Source organism: Labrus mixtus, chromosome 6 (genome assembly GCF_963584025.1).
Source record: "Labrus mixtus chromosome 6, fLabMix1.1, whole genome shotgun sequence".
Lineage (NCBI taxonomy): Eukaryota > Metazoa > Chordata > Actinopteri > Labriformes > Labridae > Labrus > Labrus mixtus.
Window position 1 is genome coordinate 790,013 of NC_083617.1, and position 25,000 is coordinate 815,012.

General features: G+C 44.5%; 2 protein-coding genes across 4 annotated transcripts in view; both read left to right on the forward strand.

Moving 5' to 3' along the window:
- Positions 1-1,809, forward strand: part of heatr5b (HEAT repeat containing 5B) — a 59,765-nt gene extending 57,956 nt beyond the window's left edge. For both annotated transcript variants that reach the window (XM_061039402.1, XM_061039403.1), the window contains exon 34: positions 757-1,809. In XM_061039402.1, coding sequence (XP_060895385.1) covers positions 757-1,064 — 308 coding nt within the window. In that variant the 3' untranslated portion in view covers positions 1,065-1,809. The remainder of the gene's footprint in view (positions 1-756) is intronic.
- A 3,059-nt stretch (positions 1,810-4,868) lies between these two features.
- Positions 4,869-25,000, forward strand: part of LOC132975093 (striatin-like) — a 37,960-nt gene continuing 17,828 nt past the window's right edge. Inside the window, exons 1-3 of one of the 2 annotated variants that reach the window (XM_061039392.1) lie at positions 4,869-5,229; positions 19,190-19,293; positions 24,840-24,913. In XM_061039392.1, coding sequence (XP_060895375.1) covers positions 4,876-5,229; positions 19,190-19,293; positions 24,840-24,913 — 532 coding nt within the window. In that variant the 5' untranslated portion in view covers positions 4,869-4,875. The remainder of the gene's footprint in view (positions 5,230-19,189; positions 19,294-24,839; positions 24,914-25,000) is intronic. The other variant, XM_061039391.1, reaches the window with a different exon arrangement.

Genomic DNA, 25,000 nt, shown 5'->3' on the forward strand with positions numbered 1-25,000 from the left:
ACATTTTTCCAAGGCACACAATTACAATTAAATAAATTCTAAGGAAAAAAAAAAAAAAGATATATATATATATATATATACATGCACATATATACACATTTATAAAATTATTTATTTATTTATTAATAATTTATAATAATAATAATAATAAAAAATTGATATAAAAAATATAATAATTAATAATAATATTATTATATATTATTTTTAATTATAATAATTAATAGTAATATAATAATATATTTATACAAAATAAAAAAATAAAAAAACTTTAATTACAAAATGTTGCAACATTATTACTGTCCATAATAAAAATAACCAAAGGGAGTAACATTGCCATAGATGATTTGTTAATCACAAATATTCTGCAGTTTCTGCTGTTCTGCAGAACAGTTTCTGTGAAAACGACCACAATTACAGACATCGCCAACTCTTTACCAGCCTCACTCAAAATATGTGACAGATCTTTATCCAGAAGAAAATGAATATATAGGCCCCAGATATCGTCAAACAAGCCGGTTATTTGATGCGTGTGACTTGTGTTTTTGTTGCCGTGGTTACCAAACAGACATCACTCTAGTCATATAAAGTTTATAGATGTGGTGTTGTGTCGACGTCAGGTTTCTCTTCGACCTCTCCTTCCTCTTGTTTTTCTTGTTTGTGTGTGATTTGGAGCGTCAGCAGTATTGAGAGTGCTCATTAATCTCTCTGTTGCTGCTAATCTCTCTCAAAGTCTCTTTTGTGTTTTTGTTTCCACAGGCGTGCAGCTGCTGGCGCTCCTCGTACCGACCCTCGTCTCCTACCTCCTGGACGAAAATGCAATATCCTCAGCGCCCCACGTCTCCAAAGGCCTGCATGATTTCGCTCTCCAGAACTTAATGCGGATTGGCCCGCTCTATCCCGCCGCCTTCAAGACGGTGATTGGTGCGGCGCCTGAGCTCAAAATCCGGCTGGAATCTGCGATACGAGCCAACCAGGCCAGCAGCAAAGCTAAAGCTGCAGCCAGACAAGCTCAGCCCGCCGCGCAGGCCGCGCCCACCATCAAACTGAAAACAAGCTTCTTCTGAACGCCGCTCCCAACACCCCGCCGTGCACTCCCACCGCCTGTCACCACAGGTCGTCAGAATCAGTCCGGACGTGTTTTTATTTATTCCACATGTTTGTTTTCTAAAGAATGAAACTCGTCCTGAAGCGGAGAGTGAAGTGATGTAAATATCATTAAAGCGTTTTGAATGTTAAATCAGCAGGAAGTGATTCATGTGTGAATGTATTCTTCTTAAAGGGACGTGATGAACATTCACTCGTGGTCATTTCCTGTTCTCTGTCTCGTCATGTGATGATTGTCCTCTTTCTTCTGTTTTTTCTCTTGAATCATCGTGTAAACATTCCTTCATGACGTTTCCAAACAGACCAGAGAGTTTCACTTTTCATCGTTACTTTCAGCCCTGAATGAGATTTTACTTCAGACGCAGCGTTTTCACAGGAGGCGGAGCTTCATCTCACCTGGAGTTTCTCCTCCTGAACAGCGAGGTCAGGAGGATATCTGAAGCCGTCCTGAAATGATCCAGATATTTTCAGGAGTGCAGATGTGGAAGCAGCTTCACAAAGTCGTTGTATGCAGGTTGATCTTCTTGATGAATCTATCAATGTGTGACTACGACATCCTGCGCGTTGGTCATCATCTTCCATCATCACTCAGACTGTGTTTTATCACACCTCCATTTCTCTGGAATAAAGTCTCTTTCACCTCTTTCTGTTTTGTGATCTGTGTGTGATGATGGGTGTTAAACAAATAAAGTCACCTGACCCCGATCTCGCTGTGCGGCCGTCGCCTTGTTTTCATCACTTATTTTAAACTGAAACACTCGCACATATATTTCATAAGAGAGGTGAGAAGGAGAGACGTGTGCATCACAAACTGCACTCTGTAACTTTAAAACAAACATTTATCAACAATGTTTCGGTTCTTTCCTCGATGAAGGTCTAGCGCTGAAACATTGCTGATAAATGTGACAGTGAGCAGAAGTTTACCTTTAAGTCTCAAAGAGGACATATCACCCCCCTCCTCCACCTTTTCAAACAGTCCCCTTCTCCACCTTTTCTAACAGTCCTCCTCCACCTTTTCAAACAGTCCCCTTCTCCACCTTTTCTAACAGTCCTCCTCCACCTTTTCAAACAGTCCCCTCCTCCACCTTTTCTAACAGTCCTCCTCCACCTTTTCAAACAGTCCCCTCCTCCACCTTTTCAAACAGTCCCCTCCTCCACCTTTTCTAACAGTCCTCCTCCACCTTTTCAAACAGTCCTCCTCCACCTTTTCTAACAGTCCTCCTCCACCTTTTCAAACAGTCCCCTCCTTCACCTTTTCAAACAGTCCCCTCCTCCACCTTTTCAAACAGTCCTCCTCCACCTTTTCAAACAGTCCCCTCCTCCACCTTTTCAAACAGTCCTCCTCCACCTTTTCAAACAGTCCTCCTCCACCTTTTCAAACAGTCCCCTCCTCCACCTTTTCAAACAGTCTCCTCCTCCACCTTTACAAACAGTCCCCCTCCTCCACCTTTTCAAACAGTCCCCTCCTCCACCTTTTCAAACAGTCCTCCTCCACCTTTTCAAACAGTCCCCTCCTCCACCTTTTCAAACAGTCCTCCTCCACCTTTTCAAATAGTCCCCTTCTCCACCTTTTCTAACGGTCCTCCTCCACCTTTTCAAACAGTCCCCTCCTCCACCTTTTCAAACAGTCCTCCTCCACCTTTTCAAATAGTCCCCTTCTCCACCTTTTCTAACGGTCCTCCTCCACCTTTTCAAACAGTCCCCTCCTCCACCTTTTCAAACAGTCCTCCTCCACCTTTTCAAACAGTCCCCTTCTCCACCTTTTCAAACAGTCCCCTCCTCCACCTTTTCAAACAGTCCTCCTCTACCTTTTCAAACAGTCCCCTCCTCCACCTTTTCAAACAGTCCTCCTCCACCTTTTCAAACAGTCCCCTCCTCCACCTTTTCAAACAGTCCTCCTCCACCTTTTCAAACAGTCCCCTCCTCCACCTTTTCAAACAGTCTCCTCCACCTTTACAAACAGTCCCCCTCCTCCACCTTTTCAAACAGTCCCCTCCTCCACCTGTTCAAACAGTCCTCCTCCACCTTTTCAAACAGTCCCCTCCTCCACCTTTTCAAACAGTCCTCCTCCACCTTTTCAAATAGTCCCCTTCTCCACCTTTTCTAACGGTCCTCCTCCACCTTTTCAAACAGTCCTCCTCCACCTTTTCAAATAGTCCCCTTCTCCACCTTTTCTAACGGTCCTCCTCCACCTTTTCAAACAGTCCCCTCCTCCACCTTTTCAAACAGTCCCCTCCTCCACCTTTTCAAACAGTCCTCCTCCACCTTTTCAAACAGTCCCTTCCTCCACCTTTTCAAACAGTCCTCCTCCACCTTTTCAAACAGTCCCCTTCTCCACCTTTTCAAACAGTCCTCCTCCACCTTTTCAAACAGTCACCTCCTCCACCTTTTCAAACAGTCTCCTCCTCCACCTTTACAAACAGTCCCCCTCCTCCACCTTTTCAAACAGTCCCCTCCTCCACCTTTCCAAACAGTCCCCTCCTCCACCTTTTCAAACAGTCCTCCTCCACCTTTTCAAACAGTCCCCTCCTCCACCTTTTCAAACAGTCCTCCTCCACCTTTTCAAATAGTCCCCTCCTCCACCTTTTCTAACGGTCCTCCTCCACCTTTTCAAATAGTCTTCCTCCACCTTTTCAAACAGTCCCCTCCTCCACCTTTTCAAACAGTCCTCCTCCACCTTTTCAAACAGTCCCCTCCTCCACCTTTTCAAACAGTCCCCTCCTCCAACTTTTCAAACAGTCCTCCTCCACCTTTTCAAACAGTCCTCCTCCACCTTTTCAAACAGTCTCCTCCTCCACCTTTACAAACAGTCCCCCTCCTCCACCTTTTCAAACAGTCCCCTCCTCCACCTTTTCAAACAGTCCTCCTCCACCTTTTCAAACAGTCTCCTCCTCCACCTTTACAAACAGTCCCCCTCCTCCACCTTTTCAAACAGTCCCCTCCTCCACCTTTACAAACAGTCTCCTCCTCCACCTTTTCAAACAGTCCCCTCCTCCACCTTTTCAAACAGTCCCCTCCTCCACCTTTTCTAACAGTCCCCTCCTCCACCTTTTCAAACAGTCCCCCTGTGGTCTAAATGAAACATCTGTGCTTTGTTCAAAATATAACATGAATCAAGCACCAGAGGAGGTTTGTGACCCTGTATAAACCAGCTCTCTCAGAACGCTCCGTTTTGGTGTGTGTGTCTCTTTAAATGTAATGACCCCCCCCCCCCCCCCCCCCCTCAGTTTCCCCGTAGACATCACTCCTCTGTAGAGAGAATAAAAATGGCAGACCTGCGCAAAAGTTTTGTTCTAGTCTGGGGGTGGAGTCCATGGGTGGAGATACCAGGGGAGGGGAGGGGATTTTTATTTACCAGAATCCCACTGTGACATCACAAGGAGAGCACATTTGAAACAGATAATTTTTCTCTGTGTTGTAAGACTTATGCAGACCACAAACAAAGGACTGGATGGTTTATTTCACATGTTGTGGGTCAGTAGACTCTCAGGTTACACAGATATATGTTCAGAAACACTGAAGAAGAGGATTTTTCATCATATGTCTCCTTTAATATTCATATAAATTACTGTTTCTTCTTCACGTTTCTTGCTTGAACTCAAAGATCTTTCATTTGGCAATATGACTAGTTTAAACATTTCACTCTAATTAACTGAACATTGTGAGAGAGAGAATAAAAACATGGTGTGGTGGTCCGGGGAGTCTGGGTGAACAAATCGAGCGCCCTCTCGAGCTCGTTGTGGGCGTGGTCGTAGTTACTGACGTCACTCAATGACAGCTAGCTGTCAGAAAGTGAGTTCATTCCCCGGAGCCGAGCAGCCCGAGTGCAGTCGATCCGTTTCTGCCCTTCCGTTGGTATCTAGCACCTCGGACTTAGCGAGACGACGGACGGAGGTTTCACCGAGCCCGGCCATGGACGAGCAGGCGGGGCCCGGCGTCTTCTTTAACAACAACAACAACTCCGTGTTACCGGGCGGCGGGAAAGGAGCGCTGCCGGACGGCGACGCTGGGGAGGCGGCCAGGGCGCAGTACAGTATTCCGGGGATCCTGCACTTCCTGCAGCACGAATGGGCCCGTTTCGAAGTGGAGCGAGCACAATGGGAGGTGGAGCGGGCCGAACTTCAGGTACAACCCGACATTTCTCAACCCGAACTCGACCTCTTACGAGCGGCAGCACCGGAGCTCCGCGCGGCTCCGGTGCTGCCGCTCAGTTTGTGTTTGATTGTTCTGGTTAGCATGCTAGCTTGTTAGCATTAGCTCCGGAGCTAAAGGAGCTGCAGCGCCCCCTACAGCCGACCCTCTGCACTGCAGGACGGAGGGTCCATACCAAACTTTAAACACCTGATGTTCAGCTAAACTTATTCATCTTTTATTAAATGGCTTCGTTATATTGTAATTTTCTTTACAAACTAAATGAGATAATTTAAAGACATGTTTAATATTTTTATTATTATATGACTTTTATTGATATGTGTTTCTATCCTGGTATACTGGTATAGAATATGTTTATACATTTATAATTATTTAAAACACAGGAGACAAAGTGCTGTTGTCATGGATATCCGCAGGCTCTGTTGCCATAGAAACCGAAGGCTGTGTTCGATCAGATATTTCTGAAAACATTTGAGCATCTTGATTTAGTTTATTTGGCTCCTTGAACACAAACTGGTTCAGACACATGTATCTGTACAGGTCATAGAAACAGGTGAACCTGCATGTTGACAGTTTCTTTGGGGGGTCTGTGTGGTCCTGAGTCCTGGTCTATCCCCACATAGACCTTCTGCATTAATGTTAATTACGCTAAATAGACTTTGTTATGTCGAGGAGGACCTCCATACAGAGTTACGCCTGGCGGGGGCGGGGGGCCTCCTTCCAGTTAGGCCCCAACTTCCTTTTTGGCCTTTTTGCCTTTAGATAGCACGACAGAAGAGAGACTGGAGACTGGGAAACTTGAAATCCTGACGTGCACTTTACGATTGTTGAAAAGTGTCGGTGGATTGACCGCTCTCACTGTACGACCTGAGACCTCACACTGTATATTTCTGCAATAGTTTATTTTATGATAATTGGAGGGGAGAGGGGGGGGCAGGTAAAAAATTGCATGTCTGCTGTTGCCATGGTGATTTCAGACACTGCCTGTCAGTTTGTGCAGGTAACATCAGAGTGGAAAGTTCAGAGTCGGGGACTCGGCTCGTGGCTCTGATCACACTGTGTGAGTGTTTTCAAACAGTCTATGGTGCCGTGCAGGAAAACCTTCTGTCCAATCACATCGCTTGATTTCAGAACTAACGGTTGTATACGGTGTTTACGTGTTTTTAAATCTATCCCTTCATCTTCTTATAAGTGTCAAAGTTAGTCCTTTACATAATGCCGGCTGTTCTGACCTCTTAACTTGGACTGAAACACCTGATCCAGACCTTTGTTCTGACCCTCTAAGACCTGGAAGTCTGACTATGAAGCAGACCTCAAAGCTAGCCGCCACCTGAGAGTGTTTCACACGGTGGCTACCTGCCCACTCAACGTAAGCTGAAGCTGAAGTAGAGCGCCCCGCCTCGTTTTTATTGAGTCTTATCTCTGACTCAGAAAGAAGACTGTTCAGGAGGGAGGGCGGGGGAAGCTGTCCCTGCAGAGTCAGGGCTTCGTCTTGTTGGTTAGGAAGTCAGACACAAACTGGGACTCGTCCAGTTGACTTGACCTCCTGCTGAACTCTGAGCGGTTTCAGTTTCTTCACTTTCACTCTGACGTCTTCTCACCACGCTTCATCCTTCTTTATGTTTAAAACGGGTTCTCGATGTGGGAGCAGTGTTCTAACGATCAATCAAATAAAAGTCTTTTTTTTTAAACCTGTGGTATCGATCCAGGTTGTTGGTCATTTCTCTGTTTCTGCAAACATTAAAGAGTGAACTCTTCTCTCCCCGCAGAGAAACAGAAAATAATTCATATTTATCTAAACGCCCTTTAAGATGTACATTTATTTATTTTATTTTATTTGTAAATTTTATTTCATTCAAACAAACAATAAAGTTAAGAAAAACAAATGAAAAGGAGCAGAAAGAAGAATCTTATAATATCTTCTGCTCGTTCACAAAGCATTCATTAAAACAAAACAAAACGCTTCAGTGAAAAACAACAAAAATAAAAATAAATTGTCTGCAGCCCCATCGTAGGTCCTCGTTTAAATCTACAAACTCCTCGTTAAACGACCTTTTCATCCCGGACGTCAGCAGATTGTTAAACTTTATTCTTCATGATGTGAAATCAATAAAACATCTTCCCATATTTTAAACTTCTTTGTAGATTAGTCCGTAAAGTATCTCAGACACGAGTCCTTCCAGACGGTCTGTGACGGCGTCCGTCTGTTTATCGACTTTATCTGAAGAAACGTTGGCGACGTATTTGTACAAAAGTTTTCCTGCATTTTTTAACGAAATATATCGTATCGAAGTTTAAATTTCTGGTATCATGTCGACCTCGTTAAAACGTTCTGAAGTGATAAGAGGTGACACGTAGAGTTTCAAGTGAATAACTCTAACCCCCCCCTCCCCAAAGGTCTGTGTTGTGATCTTACACTCCTCCTCTTTTTGACCCACTTTTGTTGCCGTAGTTGTTGAACATGAGGGTTTCTAACGGGCAGCTGAGTTGGCGGTCTGACCTGCTGGCGGCTGGAGGGAGACACGGCTTTGTTTTCAGACGGACGGATGTTTGGATGACGTAACCTCTGCTGGGTGTAGTACAGAGTCATCGTGCTCGCGCTCGCAGAGCTTCCTGTCTGCTGTCATGAAGAGAGCTTATCAGCTGCAGGCACTGCAGGCGAGCACGCAGTGGTTGCTACATGCCGCGGTTGCTACATGCCTCGTTTGGAGGTTTGTTTGTGGCGGGCGAACTGAGCGCGCTCAAATTTGACTTCTTGTTTGAGTCGCTGGTTGATGTTTTGAATGTTCCTTCTCTCCTCGCTGCAGCACCTGAAGCCTCTGATTGGCTTTCTGTTCCAGCTGCGTTCTTCTCTCTGAGCTCTCAGTGACGAGGCAGGTTTGAAAAGGTTTCAAATCCATTTTAGAGATAAACGAGTTGAGTCCTGGAGGGAATAGAAAACATTCTTCCTGTGCATGTTGGGAGGGAGGACAAAAGCGGTGCAGTTATTCAATCCTGCATGGAACAAAAACAGAGTCCTCATCAAGCTAGGCTACATTAGCTTCACCAGGTCAGAGAGGCCGAGCAGCGACGCTCTGAATCCACAGAGGAAACGAGAGAAGCCGGCAGAAGGTGCACAAAGGATGTTCAGGGATTTCTTAAAGACGACGCAAAAAACCTGCTGGACAGAAGTGGTGGATAAAAAACTCCTAAAAACAAAAAAACTGGATACTTGAGTACAGTGTGTTTGTGCTGCTGTGTGTCTGTACCTTTAAATATGTAAATGAGCTGTGTCTGACCACGCCCCCTCTCTGGAAGGGCTTGGGTGTACTCAGTCTTTCTCTCTCCATGTCCTATTGTTTACGGTGAGAAGGCAGACTCAGAGGGCAGAACAAACACCTAGCTGTGGGAGTGTCACCCACCTGGGGGAGGGGCTACTGCCCTTTGTGATGTCATGAAGGGAAAATCTCCAAACGGCCCACATCAACTTCCCTAAGAGTCACTTTTCTCATGCCCTGAGTCGACGCAGTTTCAAAGTACCCCGTGTGACATCCTCAGTGGACTCACCATGACTCAGAAAGTGAAGTGTCGGTCACAAGCTGCAGAAGGAATGAAGCTGACGTAGTTTTTTTATGGAGCAGATTAAAAATGATGTAAAGATAAAAGAACGACGTGCAGGAGGATGAACGATGAAGTGTTTCCTCCTCTGAAGAAGAATGTCTTTCTCTTGTTGCTCGTTCAGACTTTGAATGAAGACACCCGTAGCTGCGTCTGAAGCGTCTGTTTGTCAGGAAGGTGAAGCCCCGAGTTTGTAGGAATGTCGTCCGTCCGGCCCGTTGGTGCTCGCTCAGAGCCGCTCCTCTGAAGGTGAACTGTACGTGTTCACTTCCTCCCGTCTGTGGTGAAAACGCTGTGGCTGCTGTCATTCATGGTTACACTTCTGTTCAGTGATCGTCACTGAAGATATGATCGAGTCAGTGAGGCTGATTGGATCTTTGAGTCAGCGGTCAAAACAACAAATATACATTCTTTTTATCAAGATGGCGGCCTGTTGTAGTGCAGCAGTTTCCCAACCCCCAGGTCTTTTTGTGACTCCGCATTCAGGTGAAACAATCGGAAACAAAACATGTGAATTATATAGAATGAGTCCAGTCTGCAGATCGTGTTTGAGTCTTGGTACGCCCCTCTCGGGCCGGGCAGGCCTCCAGTGAGGGGCGTTCATGAGCCCTCCAGTTACGGGGAAATCCCTGCTCTGTGGAGTATCTGCTTCCAGAAGTCTCCGTCAGCAGCCAGAACCTGACACCAGCAGAAGGTTGAAGGTGACTCTGGGTGTAAGGTGGCTCTGTGTGGGTGCAGACTGAGAAGGAGACTCACCCTTCTTTTTTTCAAAGCACCTGTTTTTAAACGATACGTCTGATTTTTCTAACGATCGATCGAATGGAAAAGCACCGACACACCAGAGATGTACTTTTATTTATTTGAGAGAGAGAGAGAGAGAGAAAGCGAGCGGTGGTTGAGGTTGGGTTTCTGGCGTCTGTTTGGCGTCTTGAAAAGATTCAAAGGTTACGTTGATCTCTTTTACTAAAAGATGGAGAGCAGCGGAGAATTCACTGAAACATCAGAAACGTTTCAGGATCAAACCTGCTGATGGATTTGTGTAATTTAGACGATGTACAGGAGTTGGTGTGCAACCTTTGGTACCGTTTAATTCGGTGCATAAGACGCACTTTTAATACCTATTATTTCATCGAAAAAAAGAGCGCCGCTGTGTGTCTGTACCTTTTAAATATGTAAATGAGCTGTGTCTGACCACGCCCCCTCTCTGGAAGGTCTTTCTCGCTCCATGTTCTATTGTTTACGGTGAGAAGGCAGACTCAGAGGGCAGAACAAACACCTAGCTGTGGGAGTGTCACCCACCTGGGGGAGGGGCTACTGCCCTTTGTGATGTCATGAAGGGAAAATCTCCAAACGGCCTGTTTGAGCACACATTTTCTGAAAAGTGGAGCAGGCAGAAGACGGAGAGGATGGACTTTTCTCATCATTGGGGGGTTTGTAGACGGACTAGAGACACATGTTAGAGTTAGAGGAACATGGTGAAGTATGTTTTAAATATGTGACCTTTAACCCTTCATTCTCTCTGAGAGACCCTCGATATATTGTTGCCGTGGTAATGAATCGGATATCGGTATCGTTTTATTTTTACTAGAATCATATCAAAGTTTCAAATCCAGTATGTTTCAGTGAGCACGAGGGAGGGATGATGACGTGTTATTTGATCACTCGTCTCGACCACGGCGAGCTCTGAGCAGCCTTGAATTATCCCGCCTCACTGCCATGTCTTATCACTGCACTGTAATGTTTACCTTCCCTAAAGGCAGAGCCCGAGGCGTGTGGCGCACTGAGCAGCACTACACTCAGCAGTCTACTGTGGCATGCACAAATGGGTGTCACCATCATTCCTCATCCTACGTCCGCCCCCGAGCTGCAGTTATTTTTGTTTTGGCCTCAAAGTGAGCGCCTCGGAGAGGGAAAGTACGACTGCTTCACAACTAAGAACATATGAGCAGTTGAGTTCATGATGCAGCGCTCAGCGTGATGACATGGAAACTTAACGCTCCGTGAAATGTTTACGAGCTGTTCAGAGAATTTAAAACTCTCACACAAACAGGAAGTAGAACACAAAGAATTCACTAAATGCTGAATGAAAACTTGTTTTTTAAATAAGTGTATTTCATTATATCTATGGTGCATTCTAGATTTCATAAAGGTCCAATCAGTGAGCTGTGTAGAGAGTGAGATGATAAAGGTATCTTACTATCTGATCATTAAGGAAACATGTTGAAGTGCTGGCTTCTCTGACAACAATGCAGCAGCCAGTATGTCCTCCTTCTAACTTTAGATTCTGCTCCTGAATGATCTGGATTTGTTTGGACCAGAGAAGGTAGGCGCTTTAAAGACACCCCCCACATGGCCGTTTTGGATGCCCCTCGGTTTGTCAGATATGAGAGCAGTTATCAGGTCAACAGGTGTTGCAGCGATGGAAGCGGGCAAGAGAAGTGGTTCAGATAGAAGTGATTGTACCCGACCTAAAAAGCCTCTGCATGTTTCTAATAAGCTCCACGAGCAGAAACGTGCTCAAACTAGGATCAATATTGGAGATGCTTTTGAAAAATGGAGAGAGGTTAGAACACAGAAAGGTTTACAGACCCATGCAGAGCTGGATAAACACTGAAGCTTCAGAGTCCACCACATGGTGACCTGTGTGAGCATGGACTCTAGAGAGGAGGGGGGGGGACAGCTCTCTATAATGTTTAGAATTTAGACTGCAGTACCCTAAACACTAGGGGTCAAGGGGGGTAGTATCCTAATCCCAGCGCGTGGTCTCACAGGTAAACACAAACAGCCACTTCAAAGAGAAATACTTTGCATGGAAGCTCGTTGTATGCAAAACTGTAAAAACCATCACAAGTGTGTTGCATCTCCAGCGTACATTTCTTACGATCTATTCATGTTGATGTGTATACTCATTTGCAAATCTCTTGCACACTCACAGATCTTTGTCTGTATTTGCAGGTCATGTTATCTGTGCATCTATTTTTGCATATGAAAATCCTTTTACAACAAAATCGTCTCCATGAGATCTTCTGTTGTCTCCACAGAGACGGGCGGTATCAAATGATCTGTGTACAGAAACTTTAAAAGGGTTTTTGTTTTTGTGTGTGAGCGACTCTGAAGGGACTGATGAAGTCTGCTCCTCTGAGCTTTTACTCGCCTGTCCCTGTTGGTCACACCAGAGTCTTTCTGCGTGCTGTCGGCCTGTTAATTCTCACTTACAGCCTTCATGTGTGTGCGTGGGCGAGCGGGACAGCTGCCTGCTTGTGCCACAAAGTTTCCTGCTTCCCTCCGTTTACAGTAACTCTGAGGTCACCAGACTGTCAGAGCCGTGAAACGCTTTACTCACCAGAGAAAACGCTGAAAACGGAGACGTTGTTTTCCTGCTTTCTGATTGCACAACGATGTGTTTCCTGCTTTAAAGTCTTTATCTGTGATGTTTCACTCTTAAATGTATTAATCAAGTATCTCCTCTGAAAATAACTCTGTGAGTCATGACTGTCTACAATGGGTGTAACACCCGAGTCCCACTGTCTGTGATGTTTTCAGAGTTTTCAGAGTCCTATCTTCACTTTGTTTACATCGCCCGGACGGCCGGCTGACTCCTCCCCTCGTGTATAAAAGTTGTTTAATTGAGGGACTAGAGAAAAGAAGAATAACATACTGTACTCACTGCTTAACTGTGTTTCTAGATCACGCTCATTTCAGGTAAATTTACATGCAGTGTGAAGATACGAGCAGAATAAATATCGCTAGCATTAGCATGCTAACACAACAATGCAGCGCGAGTTGTTTTGGTGCTCAAGGGCGACATCTGCTGGATCAAAAAATCACATAAAGCCTTTAAAGAACGTTTTTAGACTTTGTGAATATGATGCACCTGAGATTATTGCACACATATTTTTCACATTATATAATTTTTGTTTTTAAGGTTAATATTGTACACTTGTATTGCACTGTGAGGTGTGGGGTGAAGTACTTCCTTCCCATCTTAATGTCAGCTGGAGCTCGGCGATGTTTGGAAGAACTCGTAGTCGTCAGGTTACATAATAATATTCTGTTTCTTTCTTGTATCGTATGAAATGTTGAAGAATCAGGGGCTCATTTGACCTGCAGCCTGAAGTCTTTTCAACACGTCAGACTTTTAGTTTTTAAATCTCCTCTGCAGCGTCCCTCTTTCCTCTGTAGAAAGCAGAGCTGCAGCGAGGCTCTGCCCGGGCCGCACCTTCCTGTCAGACGACATATGAGTCAGAGAAGATGCTGATGTAGAAGAAGCTCCTCGCCTGCAGACTGTATGTGAGTGCGTGCGTGAGCGCCATCAGCCTCATGTATTATTGATGCATCAACATGGGAGGATGCTCCGTGTCCTTAAGGATCTCAACATGCAGCCTTTTGTTTGCAGCTCTGTAAGGTAACACCTCAGCGTCAACCTGACGTGACGGCCGAGTGTGAAATGAAGATCGAGTGGAAACTCGAGGCGAGGTGTGAAGTGAGTGAGTGGAGGTGATCTGTTTCTGTCAGAATGAAGGTTTCTGTAGTTTTAAAGGCATCCTGCAGTGAAAGCTTTAAATCTTCATTAAACCCAGTTTGAGCAGCTCACTGTCTCGCCCTGACCCTCAGAGCAGCCCTGAGTCAGCGCCCGGCGTGGACACGGCGAGGCCGGATCGATGAGCGCCGTCTGCATTTAAAAGGAGAGAGCTCCCGATGTTTCTCTCCGAGCAGGAGGAGAGAAATGGAGCAGTGGATTAAACTAAACACACACACACACACACACACACACACACACACGGAGGGGAGGGAGCGCTCGTCAGTCTGAACGCTGTTGAGACTTTTATTACGCTCGCCATCCTGAGAGCACGAGAGGAGAAGAAGACGGATACATGACTTTATCTCACACTCGTCCCGCTTCTCTTCCCTCTGTAGGTTTATTTTTTTGTGTTCCTGCTCTTTTGATGTTTTCCCCGAGCTGCTCGTTAAAGACGCTTCAGCGACTTGACTCATTTTGATCTGTGTCACTCGACATCACGTCATCAGATCAGGTGATCCGCATCAGGACGATGGCGGTCGTGTTAAACTACGGGAGCGGGACATCCTCGACAGCAAGCAGCTGCAGAAAATATCTAAACAACGACATCGAGCTTCAGTTTCAACACGAGGCGTCGCTCATCAGTCGCTTTGTTACGTCTGCGGACTTCTCTCGCTCTTTTTCTGACCCGTGTGCTCTTGAGCTCGCGATGGCGATTAAATATTTTATGGATAAATAAAGAAGTTGCTACCCGCTGACTATCCTCTGCTGATTTTTGACGATAAAACGTTCATATATTTCTTTTTACACATCTTTAATCACTGAACTTTAACATCAGCGAGTTCGTCTTCTGTGCTGATATTTAAATATATAAAACCACCTCAGCCAATCAGAATCGAGCAGCCGCTGTGAGTGACGGCGATAAAGCTCCTTTTAAAGTAGAGAAACAGACCACCAGGCGATATAACTCACCTGTTCACACTAAGGCTTAAAGGGATGTAGAATTAGGGGGCGTGGCCTCTTTGAGTGACAGGTGGGAGCTGCTAGCTGTCAGCTAATTCAGTCCCTGACCTTTGACCTCTGGGTCGTGTTTGTGCTGTTCCTGTAAATATCAGACTAATAATCTGTCTCTCTCTGTGAGACCAACAAGTCTGACCTCCACTTTCTACAACCAGCCACATCAGAACATTTTATTTACATGTTAGCAACAATTAGCAGCTAGCTGAGTTTGAGAGAACCACACCTGGCCTGTTAGCTCGCTCGCTGTTTGTCATGCAGTGATTTTTATGTTTGCTCGTGCATGGAGTCAGCATTGTTGTTGGATTTTCCCCGCAGAGAAGACGGCATGCTGCAGTGATCAGATGGATCAGATACATTCTGACCACATTTTAAAGGGCTCAGTGGTGTTCTGTCTTTGAATAAACACGCTGCTGTAGCCATGTTACAGCTCCTCAGTTATTTAACTCCCCCCCCCCCCGCTTGTAGTGAAATGGCATGTGAGGAATGCTCTCGGCTAGTCATCAGGTCGGCCATCACGCTCCTCCTTGGTTTGTGGTAACTACGAGAGAAAACCCTGCGTCTGATGTAAAAAAGAAAAAAGGATGTTTGTATAGTGAATGTAGGATTAACACCCCCCCCCTTCCCCCCCTCCTCTTTTTCTCTGGCATGTGTGATGAGCGTTCTGTTTGTGAGCACGCCCTGAGGTCGTCTGAGTGAGTGTGAGTGAATTTCTTCTACGAGTCAGTCGGGCTCAGATGTACTGGAGTCCTCACAGTGGTCACTCTGTGCCGATTAAATGGCCTCATTGTGTCGAGGATGTCTTCAGCGATGACGCACAACAAGTCTGAAGAAGGGAAAAAAACACGTCTGGAATTCATGAATCTCTGACTTTAGAGTCTTCTATAAATAAAAACAGTGTTGATGTCATTTAAAGTCACAAAAACTTTCATCGACTGGAAGATAGCGCTCCATCCTGTAGTCTGTTATCAGCTGCTGACAATATGTAGTTTAAGATTTATACTAAAGTGAAGCTGGCTGGTTCCTTCAAAATAAAATACAGACTTCTCCTGAAGTGAAGCTGGCTGGTTCCTTCAAAATAAAATACAGACTTCTAAAGTAAAGCTGGCTGGTTCCTTCAAAATAAAAGACAGACTTCTCCTGAAGTGAAGCTGGCTGGTTCCTTCAAAATAAAAGACAGACTTCTCCTGAAGTGAAGCTGGCTGGTTCCTTCAAAATAAAATACAGACTTCTCCTAAAGTAAAGCTGGCTGGTTCCTTCAAAATAAAAGACAGACTTCTCCTGAAGTGAAGCTGGCTGGTTCCTTCAAAATAAAATACAGACTTCTCCTAAAGTGAAGCTGGCTGGTTCCTTCAAAATAAAATACAGACTTCTCCTTCAAAATAAAAGACAGACTTCTCCTTCAAAATAAAAGACAGACTTCTCCTAAAGTAAAGCTGGCTGGTTCCTTCAAAATAAAAGACAGACTTCTCCTAAAGTAAAGCTGGCTGGTTCCTTCAAAATAAAACACAGACTTCTCCTAAAGTAAAGCTGGCTGGTTCCTTCAAAATAAAACACAGACTTCTCCTTCAAAATAAAAGACAGACTTCTCCTAAAGTGAAGCTGCTCCATTGTCCCTTCTGGGCCTCCGTACATGTGTGGTGGTGACTGTGTCTGCAGAGACTCTGTTCTCTGACTGGATTTTACTGTTCTGATTTGTTCTGGTCGTCTCGGGACGTTTGTGGGCGGAGCTGGTGTGTTTCCTTCAGCCAATGACAGCGCAGCAGGTGAGTTTAGGAGTGTATACAGGTCAGTGATTGGACGCCGTTCAAAGCGGTGAATATGACGGACGTGGACGTAGCAGCAAAGAAGAGAAAATATAATGAGAGTGAGGAGAAACACCAAGTGGATAAAGCTCGTTCTAAAACGAGGGTGAACCTTGTGTTGTCTTTTACCCCTGGACGTGGAGTTGATCTACTTCCTGTTGGACAGGAAGGTGACAAACAACGGCCGTTAGCTTGTGCTAGCGTGTGTTAGCTTGCAGTGTAGCTACAAGCAGTAAACGTACTCACCGCCTTGGAGCGACGACTCAAATATGTTTATTTGCAACAACCAGGTTTATGACTTACAGAGTGTAAAAACTGAAATTTCCCCTTGCGGGGATCAATAAAAGTAAATCAATAAAAGTAAATCTTAATCTTATGATAGTAAATGATGCTGATCATTAAATATGCAGATGTTAAAAATTCCTGCCCTGATTAAGTAGATTTGAAGGGTCGCTACACGTTTCATCAAACGTGTCTCACATCGTGATTTAGTGCGTCTGGAAGTTTCTGTTTGTTCTTCATTCAGAGAAAATCTCACATAAAACAGGAGATACTGTAACTAACTTTATGATCCGTAGTGGACTTCTTTAAAGTTATGACCTTTCCCCTATTCCTTCTCTCCCGTCTCCTTGGACGCCCCATGCTACACGTCTCTCTCTCTCTCTCTCAGACACACTAAGGAGCCCTTATCCAGCAGCCCAATAATGCAGGCAGTGTGAGGTTAAATGCTTCCTGTGTCTCTTTATGGCCGCAGTTGACTCATTGCATTCCTCCCAAGGTTAATGTTTGATGGAGGGAGAGATGGGCGAGCCAGAGATTCACAGAGCCACACTCTTCTCTGTCTCTGGCACCGCAGGACGCCACGGGTCCATGAGGCCAGCGCTTCATTTGGATAAGGAAGTGAATAAATCAATCAGCACAGATACCCAGTGGAAAATGAGTCAGAGGCAAAGGGAAGAAAAATTAAGCCATAATGAAAGTGTCAAAAACTGCAGTTCCTCCAGTGTCCACTAGAGTCTGTCTCCTGCAGTGAGTCAGTCCTCATAGAGCTCTATGTTAAAATGTCCATCTTGACAGCAGAAATGTTTGTAGGTTTGTTCTGGCTCCACGCTCTCTCCTGGTATTTTCTGTATCTCACCGTCTCTTCGTCCTGAAGTCCGTCCTTTCTGTCTTGTTTGGGTTTCCTGTTTCAGAGCTCAGTGACGCAGGCTCAAAGATGTGGCGCGTCAGATGCATACTGAACGTTGCTAACATTGTTATCAATCCTGAATGCATTAGTATGGATCCAGCTGAGCGTGCAAAAAGGAATCTGAGACGTAATAGAGAGAGTGATGTGAGTGCATTTGACTGCAAACTGCTAGCATACGACTTTTAGAAACTAAACTATGTGTTGTCAAACTGAGAGCCAGTGCTGTGAGTCCTGGCTTCACTGGACTGGGCAGACCTCTATCTGGCAGCCAGGTTGTTCTGGGTTCCTCTGCAGCGAGCCGTGGATGCTGAGAGATGCTGATATTAGTATGAGGCAGATTGAAGCGGTGTCATGACTCATTGTTGCAGGCAGCAGCAGCAGCAGCAGCGCTACATGCTCTCCGTGTGAAACTGTGATCCAGCCCACACAAACTCACACCGTCCTCTGCAAGTGGAGAGAAACACAGCGAGTCGATATTCAGTCCCTGTGAGATGATTGAATCATTCTCAAGAGAGAAGCTGGAGTTAGATTTTTTAAAAGTTTGACCGGGGCGGTGTGGTGCTTTTCCCCGTCTTTGTTTGGATTTGAGCGCCTCGTTTACTCTCTCAGAAACTCGTTTTAATCCGATCATCGTGCTACACTTTGCTCACTACAGACTTTAATTTAATACTCGAGCTCATTGTCTCGCTCAAACAACGAGAGAGTGAGGTCTTAATGAAGTCCTGAACAACAGCGTGCTTATCCCTCCGTCTGAAAACAACACGGTCTTTAGAGACTTAGCAGCACTTAGATTTGTTTAACCCCTTAAGTCCTGGCTGTCCCGTGCTCCAGAGGCTGGCTACACACCATTTTAAAAACCTGGCAGACAAGCCGACCTGATATTTAACATAATACTAGACTATTCATCCACACAGCTGCTGTTTGAGGTAACGAGTCCACAGAGTTGTAGAAGATGATGGTGTAATAAACGTGTAGTGTCCTCCATGCTATGTTGGCTCAACCTATCAAAACGCACTGCACTACCAGTCTCTGTAAACACAGGATTGTATAGATCGCCCCTTGAGGATCGGCCTATTGACCCCGCCCGGTACCCGATCCAGACATTTGAGCCAGGATCCGGCCCGGTACCCGAGACCAGGATCGGTGTACATCTAGTCAGAAGTGATGTGTGTGTTGTGATGTGAGGCTTTAATGATCTACAGTGAGCCGTGTGTCTACATGGTGCTGATCTCAATAAAAGAAAATAAGTGACCACCAGAAAGTTGCGTGCGATCTGCGTTTGATTTATCTGCTGCACTCTGTGCTCCACTGTCAGCTCCCCGCTACCTCTCCATTACGAGCCAGCATGTGCACACGCCTGTGTGTGTGTGTTTCCGTGTGTGTGTGTGTGGTACCCAGCAATGTAATGCAACGTATTGCTGACTCAGTCTGAGTGCGTCAACAGCTGCTGCGTGTTACAGGAGAGAGTACAGTGGTGTGCAGAGGGTGGGGGGGTTCAGAGGAGGAGGGGGGGCCGTGTGTGGGAGAGCGAGTAGGTTAGATTAAAATAGAATCGTACAGTTTGGCTTTGTTTTATTTATTTCCCATCATGCCGTGCGTATTGATCTGACATCGTCCTATTTCAGTCCTGACAGGAGCGTCGGCTCTCAGATGTGAATCTCTCTTTGAACAGAAGTCTTTGTTGCTCCAAATCAAAAAAACGCCCCAAAACACCGGAAAGCTGCCTCTATTTATACGACTAAACCGACAGTGAACCTCTTACTGATTTAAAATGTGACCTCACAGCCCTACTTTCTGCGTTCTCAGGCCCAGATCGCCTTCCTGCAGGGGGAGAGGAAAGGCCAGGAGAACCTGAAGAAGGACCTCGTGAGGAGGATCAAAATGTTGGAGTACGCGCTGAAGCAAGAGAGGTGAGTGTCCCAGCGGCGCCTGCTGCAGCTTCAGCCCCGCCCACAACACACACACACCTCAGCTGGTCTGCAGCCTCTGAGAAACATGGGACATGAGAACATGGCAGTGTGAGATTAGCATCTGTCAACACCTGCAAAAGTAAAACAGCGGTTGAAAAGAGTTTAGGACTAGCCACCTGTTTAATAATAATGATAATAATAATAACTTTATTTATTTAGCATCTTTTAATAACACAGGTTTACAAAGTGCTTTGACAAACAACAAAAACAAGAACAAACTAAAGCAAACACAGAAGAACATAAACAACAGCAAGAACATAAAAAAGTGCACAATACCCAACAGACATGTATAACCCGACCATCACAAGAACCATCACAAGAACCATCATAAGAACTCAGGAAACACAAGAACCATCACAAGAACCATCATAAGAACCATCACAAGAACCATCACAAGAACCATCACAAGAACCATCACAAGAACCATCACAAGAACCATCACAAGAACTCAGGAAACACAAGAACCATCACAAGAACCATCACAAGAACCATCATAAGAACTCAGGAAACACAAGAACCATCATAAGAACCATCACAAGAACCATCACAAGAACCATCACAAGAACCATCATAAGAACTCAGGAAACACAAGAACCATCACAAGAACCATCATACGAACTCAGGAAACACAAGAACCATCATAAGAACTCAGGAAACACAAGAACCATCACAAGAACCATCACAAGAACCATCATAAGAACTCAGGAAACACAAGAACCATCACAAGAACCATCATAAGAACTCAGGAAACACAAGAACCATCACAAGAACCATCATAAGAACTCAGGAAACACAAGAACCATCATAAGAACCATCACAAGAACCATCATAAGAACTCAGGAAACACAAGAACCATCACAAGAACCATCACAAGAACCATCACAAGAACCCAGGAAACACAAGAACCATCACAAGAACCATCACAAGAACCATCATAAGAACTCAGGAAACACAAGAACCATCATAAGAACTCAGGAAACACAAGAACCATCATAAGAACCATCATAAGAACCATCACAAGAACCATCACAAGAACCATCACAAGAACCATCATAAGAACCATCACAAGAACCATCATAAGAACTCAGGAAACACAAAAACCATCACAAGAACCATCATAAGAACTCAGGAAACACAAGAACCATCATAAGAACCATCACAAGAACCATCATAAGAACTCAGGAAACACAAGAACCATCACAAGAACCATCACAAGAACCATCATAAGAACCATCATAAGAACTCAGGCAACACAAGAACCACCATAAGAACCATCACAAGAACCATCATAAGAACTCAGGAAACACAAGAACCATCATAAGAACCATCACAAGAACCATCACAAGAACCATCATAAGAACTCAGGAAACACAAAAACCATCACATGAACCATCATAAGAACTCAGGAAACACAAGAACCATCATAAGAACCATCACAAGAACCATCATAAGAACTCAGGAAACACAAGAACCATCACAATAACCATCATAAGAACCATCATAAGAACTCAGGAAACACAAGAACCATCATAAGAACCATCATAAGAACCCAGGAAACACAGGAACCATCATAAGAACCATCACAAGAACCATCACAAGAACCCAGGAAACACAAGAATCATCACAAGAACCATCACAAGAATCATCACAAGAACCATCACAAGAACCATCACAAGAACCATCATAAGAACCATCACAAGAATCATCACAAGAACCATCACAAGAACCATCACAAGAACCCAGGAAACACAAGAACCATCATAAGAACCATCACAAGAATCATCACAAGAACCATCACAAGAACACAGGAAACACAAGAACCATCATAAGAACCATCACAAGAACCATCACAAGAACCATCACAAGAACCATCACAAGAACCCAGGAAACACAAGAACCATCATAAGAACCATCACAAGAATCATCACAAGAACCATCACAAGAACACAGGAAACACAAGAACCATCACAAGAACCATCACAAGAACCATCACAAGAATCATCACAAGAATCATCACAAGAACCATCACAAGAACCCAGGAAACACAAGAACCATCATAAGAACCATCACAAGAACCATCATAAGAACCATCATAAGAACTCAGGAAACACAAGAACCATCATAAGAACCATCATAAGAACCCAGGAAACACAGGAACCATCATAAGAACCATCACAAGAACCATCACAAGAACCCAGGAAACACAAGAATCATCACAAGAACCATCACAAGAATCATCACAAGAACCATCACAAGAACCATCACAAGAACCATCATAAGAACCATCACAAGAATCATCACAAGAACCATCACAAGAACCATCACAAGAACCCAGGAAACACAAGAACCATCATAAGAACCATCACAAGAATCATCACAAGAACCATCACAAGAACACAGGAAACACAAGAACCATCATAAGAACCATCACAAGAACCATCACAAGAACCATCACAAGAACCCAGGAAACACAAGAACCATCATAAGAACCATCACAAGAATCATCACAAGAACCATCACAAGAACACAGGAAACACAAGAACCATCACAAGAACCATCACAAGAACCATCACAAGAATCATCACAAGAATCATCACAAGAACCATCACAAGAACCCAGGAAACACAAGAACCATCATAAGAACCATCACAAGAACCATCATAAGAACCATCACAAGAATCATCACAAGAACCATCACAAGAACCATCACAAGAACCCAGGCAACACAAGAACCATCATAAGAACCATCATAAGAACCATCATAAGAACCATCATAAGAACCATCATAAGAACCCAGGCAACACAAGATGAGACCAAGAGGAGGAAAGATTTAAAAAGATGTAAGAAACTAAAAGAGCTCAAAGCAAATAAAAAGAGAACAGCAATAAGAAGGTAAGAGCAGGAAAAGAAATAGAAACAAGTGAATAAATTATCAAAAAAAACAATAATATTAATAATAATAATTAAAAAGTATATATAAATATAAAACATAAATAGACAAAGTAAGATTAAAAAATGACCTAGTTAAAACATAAGAGGAGTTAAGATAAGAGCATAAATAAAAGGACAGTAAGAAGTAAAAGAAGATAAAAATAGTAAAACCAGAAAGAAGACGACATCACATAAAAGCAAGTCTGTAAAAGTACGTTTTAAGAAGGGAAACAGTTTATATTCTGTTTGCACCAGTCGGACGTCTCTGCTGCTGTCAGCAGAAGCAGCAGCAGAGCGAGAGTGCCAAAGAGGTTCCCTCGAGTGCAGCTGCTGGGATGTCTCTGGACAGGAGCCTGTGTCGGCGCTGAGGCTTTGTTCGCCGTCCTTCGCCGTCAGAAGGACGAGACGACCAAAGGGGGGAAAGAGGAATGGTTTCTTCCACCCGTCTCTGCTTTCTTTTAGTCGTCCTTTTCTTCAGCAAACCAGAAGAATGACATAGTTCTCATTCCCCGTCAGAGTCAGACAAAAGGTCCCTGTGGCTGTGTCACCATCACACTTTGCATTTCCTGTCCTCCGTTTAACGCATGGCTGCTCCCTGGAACACATATTTGCAATTTCAGCACCTTCTCTCTTAATGCAGCTTTCAAGGTATTGAGCATGTCAGGAAAGCCGATGTGGAGCGGTAACCTTCTGCAGAAACAGAATAAGAAGTCATTTAAACCTCGTTTATTTTCTTTATTTATAAGATGCATCTGAATTTGTAGATAGAATCATGAAGGCACCAACCCTGACATACCAAGCGTTTTAAAACGATTAAATCTCAGTCACCAGAAAAACATGCAGCCAAACTCCTGCACGCTGTCTAGATTGCACAAACGCATCGATAACACTGAAGACTTGCAGTGAAATTTAGACAGTGTGCAGGAGTTAAGCTGCACTGAAAAATAAGATATGACCGGATATTAGGTGCCTAGGACTTCTCTTTGTGTTGCCTTGGTATTGAAATCATCAGATTTTTTTCTAGAATCTTATGGAAGTTTAAAGGAGATCTATTATCCTCACTGTCACCATTAGTGATGTCACTCTGGGACTCCTGTTGAGCAGCGTTTTGAGATTTGTAGCTCAAAATTCTCTTTATTTATCTGATTCTGACATCAGTAAAATCCCTCATTTCAGCCTCTTCCTGAAACGCTTCATTTCAGCTACTGTCTTTTTTATGTCAGGATCTGGGTCAAATCACGCCAAGTTCTCGTAAAGTCTCGTTCAGAGCAGCAGGAACCCGCATCCGGTACGGGGGAAAATGCCAACAACTGTGAATGTTGTGTTTAAAAAAAGTGTCACAGAGGTTTATTTGGACATCCAACATCGTAACATTATATGTATGCAGCAGAATATATCTTTATTCAACCTTCAGGTTAGTCCTAATGGATGGCGTCCAGCTCGCCAGTGATTTTGGCGAGCGTTCAGAAATCATGAAATTGGTGTTTAATATGACCGACCTCTCCTCGAGGATCAGGTTGGAGCAGCCGTCCGTTAAAGAGAAATAAAAGACCTTTTAGACGCCACCGATGGACCAATCAGGAACGAGTAATAAAACATCTTAGAGTGCCGTCTCTCGTCCAATCAGCTCGCAGGTCGCACACGGGCGATCATCTTTGGGTTTGTTTGGCCCTGAATCATCCTCCGGCTCGCTGTGCTCTATATTTATCCGCTCTCTCCTCCGCTGAGATCACCCCGCAGTCTGCCTCAGGTGCAACACTTAACCCGGTGATAAATACCACTTTCACCCGGTTGCTAAGCAACAGGTCACATCTCTGTGGAGCTCTAAAAGCAATATCAGACGGAAATGGCTCTCCCAGAACGTAGGATGTACCCAATTTAAAATGAATTTGATTCAAAGGAGGCGGGGAGGGGGTTTCTTCCTCTGGAGGGAGAGGAGGAGGGGGAAGAAGAAGAGGAGGAAGAGAGAGGGAGGAAGAAGAGAGAGAGAGAGGAGGGGGAGAGGGAGGAGGAGGGGGGGAAGAGAAGGTGTGAGCGCGGCGAGGTGTGTAATGACTTTTTACAGCTGATACAGACGTGTGAAGACACTTCATCTCAGTTTGATCGCTGAATGAAGACGCTAAGGTTCAGAAAACGTTCAAAACTTTTCAACGAGTTTTATAAGAATAAAATCTCAGTTATTGAATAATAATTAATAAAAAGCTTTAAATACATAGGCAACACCTGTTGATCTGACCCGATAACTGCTCTCATATCTGGAAAACGGAGGGGCGTCCAAAACGGCCGTGTGGGGGCGTGTCTTAAAAGCGCCTACCTTCTCTGGTCCAAACAAATCCAGAGCATTCAGGAGCAGAATCTAAAGTTAGAAGGAGAACATACTGGCTGCTGCATTGTTGTCAGAGAAGCCAGCACTTCAACATGTTTCCTTAATGATCAGATAGTAAGATACCTTTATCATCTCACTCTCTACACATCTTACTGATTGGTCCTTTAAATGTCTCTGACCTCTTCCCTGTTTGCTGATTTGTCTCCTTCTGTCTTTTCTTCTTCTTCAGAGCGAAGTACCACAAGTTAAAATATGGGACCGAGTTGAACCAAGGGGACGTGAAGCCTCCGAGCTACGACTCTGGTAAGTGTTTGGTTTTCTCTAACAGTCGACTCCTCCCCCTCGCACTAAATCACTGTGATTGTGGAGTTCACATACCGCGGGTGACAG